Source organism: Atta cephalotes, assembly GCF_000143395.1.
Source record: "Atta cephalotes unplaced genomic scaffold scaffold00023, whole genome shotgun sequence".
Taxonomy (NCBI): domain Eukaryota; kingdom Metazoa; phylum Arthropoda; class Insecta; order Hymenoptera; family Formicidae; genus Atta; species Atta cephalotes.
The window spans coordinates 422,618-434,833 of NW_012130087.1; the positions used below are offsets into that span (position 1 = coordinate 422,618).

Sequence of the window (12,216 nt, forward strand, 5' to 3'; positions counted from 1 at the left end):
CAAGAGATAATTTAAACAATTCTTTAGATGGGGAACGCGAACTTTTTGAAATTAAAACCCCGAATGAATGTACGTTTTTAATTGGAATGTGTTAAGGGAAAATCAACAAGAAAGCAGAATAAACAGGCAACGAAGTGCCCGATTATATTATTAGCGGAAAAACTTATGGTAGCGCAACGTGACGTAACGTGTAACAGTCTTGCAGTTAAAATTTCATGATTCCTGTACGAGACGTCAATCACGAGTCGCCGGAGAGGCGTAATTATATATAGCGAGTTCCGGGAAAAAAAGACATGGAGAGATTAAAATCCGGTCTACGACCGCGGATATGTCGCGCGAAATAAAGTCCTGTTTTTGCCTTTCCTTCGGGCGAGGATCATGACACTCGTTCTCTTTTTCTTTTCCATCGAGAAAAATATCAGGACATGACATATCACTAATGCCGAATTTACCTTGGAGGAGCGATGTTAACTCAGTTTGTTTGTAAAGTCTATTCTACAATTATGTAAGCGTAGTTATTATAGTTTACAATTGTTATAAGAACTTGACTAATCACAGTTAAATGTTCTTCTCGTACACTGGTTGTGATTGGTGAATCTTTTTACAACTACGCTTACGTAATTGTAGAATAAATTTTACATATATTATACGAGTACGAACTGGAATACCGTGTGCGTCACTATTATACGATATAAATTGACTTTAATGCAATAATATTAGGAATTTCGCAATCGGCAATTGTTATCGCGGAAACTCCACGGTATATATTAATCCTGGCGACGGTGTATCACGACCTCTGGTCACGCAACGGGAAACGTCCTCTTTCATGCGATATAAGAGAGCAAGTCGGAAAAAAGGAAGGGAGGGGGACGAGGAGGAGGGGAGGGGAGGGGAGGGTACTGGTTATCCTTGGATGTCGTTCCCGAAAGAGATTGGAGTTGATTGATAAAATTGCGTGTCGCATAGTGGAAGTGTCGAAGAATAATTGATAAAATTAATCAGTGAGATTATCTTCAATCGTCTCGAACGATTCCATTTATTTGTCCTCGCGATCTCGAAAGGAATCGAAAATAGAGACACGAACCGACAATCATAAGCTGAGAAAGAAATTGCGATGAAGTCTTCTCTCTTTCGGCCGTCCGAAGTTCTCGTTGAAGCTTATCGAGATCGATCGCGAATTTCTCAAGGGACGGACGTTCCTTTTCTAGAACACCCTATAGTGTCCCCGAGGCGACGACGATGAATCATCCCGTGTCGAGCGACACACTTCGTGAGTCGAAGATAACCCGTTTTCTTAATCGCCGTGTTCACGTTTACTCGAGCGTGCGTTATCCTCGTGCACCGTGGCGGCGTGAACGAGAAAGGGAGAAAGAAAGAGAGAGAGAGAGAGAGAGAAAGAGGAAGTGCGCGTGTGCTAGGGAAATTTCCAAGTTCACCAGGCACCTCCATCGATCTGCCGGCTATCGGCGTTGTAGCGGCCGGCTATCAGCCGCCGTCGTCGTCGTCGTTGCTGCACTTTACGTGCTGCGGCGGCGTTCACTTTTATTCGAGGCTAACACCGCCAGGAACCACCACCGGCCGAGCTATCGACCCCTGAACTTGACCCCCATAGAAGCGAAAGCCTAAATCCCACGATTAGATTAGAGTCTCGTGCACAATCCGGCACATCCGCGAATTCTCGATGCGGATGCTTTAGGACTGCTTTCCTTTTAGGAGACGCAGTCGACATAAATGTCGTTCTATCTTTACATTCATTGAATGTCAAGAAGGATAGAACGACGTGGTTGTGTCAGCTGTGTGTCTCTTAAAAGGAAAGCCGCTTTAGACAAGCATCTACGACGAATTTGGGAGAGGCAAGGATATAATCTTGAATTAAAAAATTTTCATTCTCCAACGATGTTCTCATCTCGATCCAGAATTTCTCTTTCTCCCTCTGCTGTGCGCGCGTCTCGTACACTCAATTTTTGTTTATTGTGAATTGTTGCGCAATAAACAAGGTACGGCCAGGTGTTGCCCGCGGCTGGTCATATTGTTCGCGAATCCCTCGATCTCTCTCACGATAGATACGTTTTCCCCTCACGAGAAGGAGAGGAGGGGCAAGGGAAACAATGCGATCCCACCCATTTTCTTCTCCTAAGGGGTTAGTGCGGCTCGCAATCGATTCTATTGATCTATCCCGAATAGTCTTATCGAGAGTCAAAGGAATGTTTCATCCTTGCGAAATGCTGAGAAATAATTCGGTTCCTTATTATAATCTTATCGCCTCTCTCTACATCACTCTTGAGTGCATCAACCTGAAATAAAGCCATCGCTGCGTAACGTCTGCCAGCGAATTTATCAAATACCGATTTTTTCGAAATCTCCCCTCGTCGACGCGGATTGAAAATCGAAAACTTAAAGATTCGTACATATCTTGGCAAGGATCTGTCCTAAAGTAATTTCAAAAGAAAAACCACTGCAGTGTTTACGACTCTACAAAAAAAGGAAGAATGATTTCAGGTAGAAAGGAATTATCGTTACACAGTGGAGAGAAAGAAAAAGACATCTTTTTCGCCAAGAAACTACGAAATACTGAATTCTGTTAAATTAAATGGCGTTCATTGTAACTACGTTGTACGAAATTATATATATGTCAAATAGATTATCCTGGCCGTGGGGAGACAGAAAGAATTTCCCCTACAACTAGAGAAAAGCGAGACATTCGCAGTAGTTTTCTTGCGAAGAAACGTTCAAATCTTCGTGGAAAAATCGTTTAGGATTCTTCTATACTCACCATGATTCTGTCTGCGTGCGTGCGCGTTCGTCGATAATCTACTTTAATCCAAATAACGCGCGTACGTAAAAATCGTCAGGGACACTGAAGTGAAAAATCTCTTTCTCGTTGTCGCGGTTTATAATCTCACGACAATAATCATCCTACGAGCACGGAGATGATCCTCTGTTTCTCTCAATCAACGAAGGCTTCCGCGTGTCAACGGCCCGTGTATACGTGCGAGAATAACGCTACGATGAAGCGCGCTGCGCGATCGGCGATGAACGAGTGACGTGCTGCTCAACAATGCTGAACGTAGCCGAGTAACTGACGCCAGCGCGCGAAATGCCGAACGCGTTCCCCTCCTAACTTCGCGTCTCGTTCGTCCTTGTCGCGCGGCCGGTGAGCGCGCGAGCCTCCGTCCTCCTCGCGCTCCCATTGGTCCCGCAGGATCAAAAACTGCGACGACCTCTTATTCGAATCTGGAAGGACGAAACCCACAAGATGGCCATTTTCCTTGGGAAATTAAACGAACTCGGAGCTTTTTATCACGTATTATTGAAAAGATGAAAAATATATCCACAATTATGCAACAATGTTCTCATTTGCGTATTTACAATCGTGTTTGCCGCGCATATCATCACGAATTATAAACGTTTGTTTAATTCATTAAGTTCACACACACACACATACACACACACACACATACACACACACACACACACACACACACACACACACACGTCATATACGCATATTGCGGTTTGATTTCGATACTGAAAGATAGGGTACTACGTCCAGTTCGTGAGGGCGTACGAACTCGTAATGTTTAATTCCGATGATTGGCCCTTCGAGGATTCCGTATAGCCACCCCTGCGCAATGTGCGCGCGCTTTAATATCAGCAACGCGTGTTTTTTCCCAATGAGCGCATTTTATCTCTCAAGAGTTCATAGAGAGAAACTTTCAGTATATATCGTATATTTTATATTATATTCCTTGCATTAAAAAAGCAATTGTTTAAGTCGAAATGTCACGAGGGGTGATTTACGAGATGCAGATAGTAAATTTAAATAAAATAAATTGTTTTATTCGGCGCAAAGTGCGCGAGCTTCAAAGTGACGGGAGCGCGCGCGCGCGGATCGTATCGACCCTTCACCATTGGATGACGCATCCTCCAATGACCGGTCGGCCCGGCGATTACGTCACTCCGGGGGTATATTATTGACGCCGGACGTATGCAACGGCGTCGCACTGCCGCGTTTCTCCGAGGGACATCCCTCTGTGTCTTATGACCCTTCGGGATCGTCCTGGGGATTGCGTAATGACCAAGCACCCAGTGCGAGATCGCAGCAGGTTTAACCCTTTCGGGAGAAAACTTCCCTCCGGCGGGACTTCCCTGATATGACGGAATTCTCTCTGGAAAAGATTAAAATCTGCCGCAATCGCAACACGCGTACGCCGCTTCGAAAATATTATTCTTTTGAATTATAGTCTGACCTGGAATGAAGATGAATCCTACAGGGATGTAGGAAGAAAGAATGTAATTATAGATGTAAGAGAAGAAAGAAAACATGTGCATTTCGCATAGCATTCATTTTTAAGACACAGAAAAATGACAGAATCTTTTTTTGTTAAACATTCATTTGGAATTTTTAAGTAATGACATGTAATAAATAAAGCTATGCGATCTGCGAAAATGATTGTCTGTTTTAAGAGGAATACTCGATACGCTGTACGAGATATAAAGATACAAAAATACCTTATAAAAAAAAGTATATAAAAAAATACATTTTTTCTTTTGATTTTGATTTTTTAATATGGCAAGAATGCAGAAAAGTATATTAAAGTATCTAAAGGTTCAGCTAAATACACATCTGTGAAAATAATTTTATTAGTCATTAAAGTAATTATGTAGTACACTCAAACTGGTTTCTAAAACGTCAAAACTTTTTGCAGTATTGCTTATTTAGCTTATTATTACGCTTGAGAGTCTTACGTCTAACAATTATAAGAATTCAACAAAATTTTTTCCAGATCTGGCTAAATTTTTAGATACTTCAACAAAAATCGTTGTGAAGGGTAGACGATTGTTCATTTCAAGAGGAACACTCAGCATGAGATTATTACAGTAAAGTGGCGCAATACGGAATACGCATTGCCGTGTTTTGATCTTCTCCGTTTCCTCACTTAATTTCAGGAATGCAATCTTTATGTCCGCCGAGCCACAAACCGGGGCGTTCCGGGACACGTCTCGTGTGTTGTGCATTCTCCCGCGGGAGGGACAGATGTACACCCTCCCATCTCCAAAATTAAAGCTGTCGACGAAAATTAACGTTGTGCGACCGGAAAGCCTTCTCCTGCCTGTTCCTGCCGAACGATCGACATTTTATACGTTTCTGAAAACCGTGTCACGCCTATTAAAACTCATTCCGTCCGAATTCGCGAATTTCGACCACCCCGAATTCATCAACAAGCCAAAGTCAATCTAAGCAACTTCGAGCAAACTCTGATTAATTTAACAATTAATTCAATGGCAATTAATTCAAGACTAAGAAAAAAATTTATAGTAATATAGAATAGAATACCAAAATTTTTTGCGATATTGATTGGGCAATTATCATGTTTGAATTTCCGAACAAAATTATTTTTAGACTTGTAACTAAATTTGTAGACAATTCAGCAAAATCCATTCCATGGAGATAAAGTTCCGATCATTCGACCTACAGACTTGACTCTCTTTGAAAAATCGGAAATGACTCAAGAGGAATAGAATATCCATCGTGATTGATTTATTGTGTTGTTGTCTCACAATACTCGACGCTTTTATATCGAATAAACGATATTTTATATCTCGATAAGTTTATCAAGTATCCTCGGTAAAATTCGTTACGCCACTGATTGGCAACCATTTAAACGATGAGTTCCGAAGAGTCAATTGTCACGCGAGATCATCACGATATCGATCTCACACGTATTGTTCCAGTTTCATCGGTTGGTATTGTATACTTATAATTATCAGTGACGGTAAACGGCACAGATTGAAAATGATGACGGATCAGCTTTTAGGACATTAACCGGGAGAGGGAGAGGGACGGCCCTTCAAATTAACGCGGCGTGTTGTCGGACTTCCGTTGTGGCAAATTGGTGAATGTTCTCCGACGACTTACGAAAGATTGACTAAAGGGAGAGTGGCGTCATCGACTTGGAATTCGAATCCCTGAAGTCCTCAAGTGTAGCGATCATCCTCGACTCTCTCTTTCTTTCACTTTTTACCGTTCATCATTCGCGCGCACAAATCGACATTAATTTCGAATTCATTAATTTTCTAGAAAAAAGCGTAAAGCCTGCGCGAGAAACGATGGGAAAGGTATATATTCTTCTGGCTGGCTGGAAACTGGGCTCGAATTCCTCAGAAAAGATGTATTAAAATAATCTCAATATTTTAATAATTTTTTTATCTTGTTTCACCTTAATATATAATATTTTTGTAGACACATCATAAAGTAATATGAAATTACATTTATCACACGAAAAGGACGACTTTGCTAAATTATTTAAAAATTAGATACAGATCGAGAAATAATTTTGTCGGAGTATCAACATAATAGGCCTGTTCTTTTTAGTTGAACTTTTGCACCAATTCCTCCTGAAGAGAAAAAGAAGAAAGATGAACTGGTGCAAAAGTTCAACTAAAAAGAACAAGCCTTATGTAAGACTGGTTGCTCAAACTGGTTGCTAAAATGTCAGAATCTTTTGCAGCATTACTCATCATGCTTGAGATTCCTACAATTATTTTAAATCCGTCCGGTAAAATTATTTTCAGATCCGTATCTAATTAAATTTTTATTTGCTTCAACAAAATCGTTCTTTTCATGAACGATTAAATGAGTGGACTTTTACGCTTCGCTATCAATAACAACACCATTAATTCTTATTATCATATGTTATCTATTTTCCCATTGTGCTGTTAATCTGCTTACATTTCCTCTTGAAAAGTTCTCAGATTATTTTAATTATTTTAATTATGAGATATGGTTTATTTTTCTTCTGATATAACTGAATTCAATTTTTTTCCCGCCTAGATAAACTGATGCCGTTCTCGTTAACAGGACTTGAAGCATTGGAGAAAGCCCTTTATTGCTGGGAAGACGCGCTCACCGCGTTCAGCTCAACTCTTGGCAACGATACCCTAGCTTTGCCGTCGAAAGCTGACGCGGCGTTCACCCATGATGTGCAGGAGCTACTCGACATGGGCTACCAGATCCAAAGCCACGCGGAATTGCTTTTCCTCGATCAAGTATGGTATCTCTTTCTTCTATCCATCAATTCGCAAAATTAATCCGCTGACTCAGCGTGACCACGAGATTTTCCGATTTTCAATCTGGAGAGACCACCGCCCGTCTTTCGCGGTCAGATGAATTACGGAACGGACGATCCATTCCATTCCGTTGCATTCATCATCAATTGCCCTTCTACCGGTCCGGTAAAAAAATGCGGGAAATTAATCCAATTTAAATGACGACCGCCCCGAGGGTAATTAGCGCAACGAGTCACTTGACCTGACGCCGCCGGGAATTGTTGCGGAACGTTAATGGCATAGGAAGTGAATGACTTTCTCCGAAAGCAATCTGAGTTTTCGAAACGCAATACATCGAGAATTGGGCGTTTATTATCGCGAAACCTACGATCTATCTATATCGCCGACGCATCCAACTTCTGACCTTTGTCTACTTACTTTATCTTCTTTTTTCTGCAGCACTCCGTTTTATTCCGCAACGACAGCGAGGAGAGCCTCGATAAACCTTCAAACTTTGGTACACGGCTATTTGGTTTCAGGGATAAAGCTGACGCCGCATCGTCGCCCGAATCATTCGAATCTGCACGTGACGGGGTGAGTTATATGCACGAGACAGATAAATATAATCTGTCCGTATTCCCCGACAGATTAAATGGATGTGTTGAGTGGCTGTGGGACGTTAATGTAATTCGAAGACATGCAATAACTCTCGAAAAATGATCAATTATATCTAGTAATATCTATGTCATGTATTTATTTTCATAATTATGATCTGTTTCTGACAATTCTCTTGATATGAAGAAAAACGATAGATTAGCTTCTTATTAAATTATTTCAGGTTGCGGATTTGCGTGAATTCGAAGAATTTTCAGAACTATTTCCACACTTTGAGAAGCAAAAGCTTTATCATGCTGCTCTTAAACAGTACGAAGACAAAGGCATTCCTTGCAGGTACACTGATTCAATTTATACCTGTATCTCTATATGTATAATAATAATATATAATCACATATTAGGAGACTACACACAGAACTCGTAAAGTGCGGATCAGACGTGGAATATTTAGCAAAAGTATATTGCTTGCGTCAGGCCTATACGAAATTATTTAATTTACCTACGGCAACGGCATATATAGTTGACGTAGGTCGTCAAGTCATTAGCGATTTAATTATGTACGCAGATAGGGTAAGAATATTAATCGAGTAAATAAACATAATGTAAGTATTCAAATCGCTTGACATTAAAGGAAAAAATTTCTACAGGATCCTAAGGATTACTTAATGTATTATGAGCGTATGATGGAGTTTCTACAAGAGCCACGCAATCATAGCATCATGGAGGAAGAATTGACCACCCGAGGTGTCAAGTGCATGAACTTTTACGACGTGCTTATTGATTTCATACTCTTAGACGCGTTCGAAGATGTAGAGAAACCACCATCGTCCGTCAAAGCTATAATTCAAAATAGATGGGTATCCGCCAGTTTTAGAGAAACTGTATGTACATGAATCTAAATTTTTTATTGCGCTTTTAATATTTATCTAATCGTCGATTACCTTTAAAGGCGATAGGAACGACGCTTTGGTCTGTCCTGGCAGGCAAGCGAAAGATGCTGAAGTATGATCAAGGCTTCTTGGCGCACTTCTACTCCATCTCCGAACAAATCTCGCCGATGTTCATTTGGGGATTCTTGGGTTCCGAAGAAAGCCTACGTTCTACTTGTCAATATTTTAAAGAACAAGTAATCGAGTTTCTTGTAGATATATTTAATTTTTTCAAGGTACGGTACACTACGGTCGATGACCTTGCCGTGGATATTCTCAGGGAAATGAAGCTAAGAGTCGACAATATAAATCAAAGGCTGTCGTTAGAAGGTTGCTAGCCAAATTAAAAATGTTTAGGCAATAATTTTAATGCAATATTGAATGCGCTTGATATTACAAATTACATTACATATACTGCGTTCAATCTATGTTGTAAAATAAAATGTTAATATCAATATTAATGAAATTAAGGCAGATATGATAAGTTGATAAAAGATGCAGTACACCATCGCACGTTTTAATTTTCATTACCGCGCCTATGACGAGTAATAGTAGTAAGCAGTCTGTGAAATTATCTTACGAAATAGTATCACAGAATGATATTGCGTATCCTTCTTATTATCATCAATTAGAATCACGCATATGTCGAGTTTTATCTAACATTTGAATATATAAAAGTTATATCAATTTTCAAGAAAGTATTAATAAACTCTAATGTCCAGTTCCATGAATATAAAAAATATATAAAATATAAAGAAAATATAAAAAAAATTAATAAAAATTCACTGTAGATTTTACATAAATGGATATCAAATTTATAGGCTTTATTTATAAAATTTGGGAAATTAATACATTACGCACTTACTTATTAAACGTATGATGTTATTTATTTTTTGACAGAACGAATAAACGTCGCTATCAGTCATTGTGATACAAATTTTGTAGATATTCTGTAAATCATTTTGCAAGATTTGCAAGACATGTAAAACATTGTGACCTGTTAATATTTATCAATGTGTAACACACAATCGCATTTTTTATTTTATTTTATAAAGGTTTTTTTTTAATATCTTACAAAACTTCGCATAGATTGTAAAATGATACCTCAGTGATATCTTTCTGTATTATTTAAAGAATTACGATGTATTTTAGTAAAATTAAATTTTATAATTAGTTATGATTTTACAGTTAGTTGTGATTTATATGATAAAACTTAGAACCATTTAAGTGTAATTATGTAATATAACGTCTTTCTTTATAGATATAAATAAGATAATATACATTTTCTTATAGTAGTAAAAAAAAACCATTTCTAAGTTTTATGAATAAATTTTCCCATTTTAATTTTACTAGATAATTAGTTTTATTAAGATATTCAATTCGTCTAAAAAGACTTAGTGTTTTTATCGTTATTTTATACAAGTTAACATCAAAATATTTGTAGATAAATTAGAAATTACATCATGCAGTTAAATAGCAATCCAAGATTAATGCATTGCCAAAGATATATTTATAAAATACTGTACTTGTATGAGTAATTATTATGAGTTGTATGTCAATCAATTTAATAACATTCCGAACATAAGCTATACGTAGGGTATGACAGTACAGTATATTATATAAGTACACATATATAGAGTATTTCGTAAATGCATATCAATATTTTAGAAAGTAAATTTATACACTAAAATAAATAAAAAAATGTTATATAAACATATATCCTACACATCTTAGTTTTCAAGTGATTTATGGATGATTAAAGGAAATTAAAGAAAATGTTCATTTTGCGTCAACATACGTTACTGTACATTTTAGCACATCTCAACATTCTAATGTTTATAAACAATATCCTCTAATGTTTATAAACATCTAATGTTTACAAATAATATCCTCAATAAATCGGACAGAATTTCAAACAGTCGGTATTTTATGTTCGCGAATTACTGTTCTAAATACTTCTAAAAGCGGCAAAATAGTAATGTACACTTATGCTGAAATAGCCGGCATGCATTTGATGTATCTATGATCGGTCATGCTCGACGGTACTCTGTCTCATTTCTATCTTGAAGTGAGAATATTCCTAAATACATTCGCAAATTGATTGATAGGGCGAAGCTGACCCATCCCACAACGATCTTTTCTGATCTCAGTCTATTAGATTTTTATTTTTGGAGCTATTAAAAATTTATTGTATATTCAATACCAGTAAATAATGCGGATGATCTGCGAGAAAGACTACGAAATAGATTTGAGACTATTCGAACAATATCTAATATTTTTGAACGATTGCGGGACTCAAGGCGTGAAGTAACGTGTGTTGACGCACGAGGCGAATATTTCAAATATTTTCTTTAATCGTTCATAACTTGAAAACTAAGGTATATATGTTCATATGTTTTTTACTTATTTTAGTGTATAGATTTATCTCCTAAAATATTGACATGTATTTATAAAACACTCTGTATACAAGGAATGGAAGTAATTCGTTATTTGTAACAAAGTTACAGTTATAAGTTACAGTTATAAGTTACTTTTTTATTGGTTAACTTTACTGGTAACGCAGTTAATTTTTTCAGTAACGGTAACGAATATTAGTTATTTTTATCATTACTTTATACACGATTGTACACGATTCGATTGGACACAAGCCACTCATAGCGCCTGAGACTAGAAAATCCTTAGGCCGTTATGATTGATGGTCGTCAATTTTAAAAAAGTAACGAAAAAATAATGAAGAGTTACTTTCTTAAGTAATAATAACTGTAATAAGTTACTTTTAAAAATTGATAATTAGTAACGGTAACTTATTATTTTTTCTACTCTGTAACTGTAATTGTTACTTTCCATTCCCTGCATATATATAGTATATATCATAGAATATATCATATAAGAATATACACTGTTAAAAACTTCATGAAATTTAATATACTTTTACACAATTTTAACTTAATTTCATAATCACATTACATTAAATTTAATGTATTTATAACTGAAAAATATATTTGTGTACATGTACATGAAATTTAATGTATATTCATTACATTTAAGTAACTACTATAATTTAATTTTCAGTTAAATCATTTTTAATTATTATTTTTAATTTCATCCATAACTATAAGCTTCATTTACATATAAAGGAAGCTCGTGCTTACATTTTCTAACAGTATAGTATTGATTATTGATGAATGATGAAAATACATTTAATTATTTTTACTGGAAAGAAGTATATGTGATAATACATTAATTTCATGACATTTGATACAATTTTGTAAATGATAATCCTTAAATATTTGTTTTGTAAATAATTTAACTATTATATGTGAAATATTACGTATCTTATTCAACAAAATATTATATTTGAACAAAAGTATCATTTTAATTATGGAAATAAACTATGGACATAAAGACGTAAAACATCATATAACAATTATACTTATTTTAAATTATACCTTATTATTTCATCAAATCAGAATCAAGAAGTTTAATCATTAAAATTGCTGGATAGTTTTTAGGCTCTGCGTGTAATGAAGGAGATTAGGAATAGAAATAAATATAAAATATTAGAGAAATAAAAAATTAAGAAATAAAAATTAAACATAACATGCAATAAATATAAATATAT

The 12,216-nt window shown here is 36.5% G+C and overlaps 1 protein-coding gene across 1 annotated transcript in view; it reads left to right on the plus strand.

The window, feature by feature from the left end:
- Positions 1–8,932, plus strand: part of LOC105619799 (protein FAM73B) — a 37,030-nt gene extending 28,098 nt beyond the window's left edge. The window contains exons 4-9 of the mRNA XM_012201316.1: positions 6,863–7,050; positions 7,510–7,644; positions 7,889–8,001; positions 8,067–8,235; positions 8,313–8,546; positions 8,615–8,932. Of these exons, the coding sequence (XP_012056706.1) occupies positions 6,863–7,050; positions 7,510–7,644; positions 7,889–8,001; positions 8,067–8,235; positions 8,313–8,546; positions 8,615–8,932 (1,157 nt within the window). The remainder of the gene's footprint in view (positions 1–6,862; positions 7,051–7,509; positions 7,645–7,888; positions 8,002–8,066; positions 8,236–8,312; positions 8,547–8,614) is intronic.
- The last annotated feature ends 3,284 nt before the right edge of the window (positions 8,933–12,216 follow it).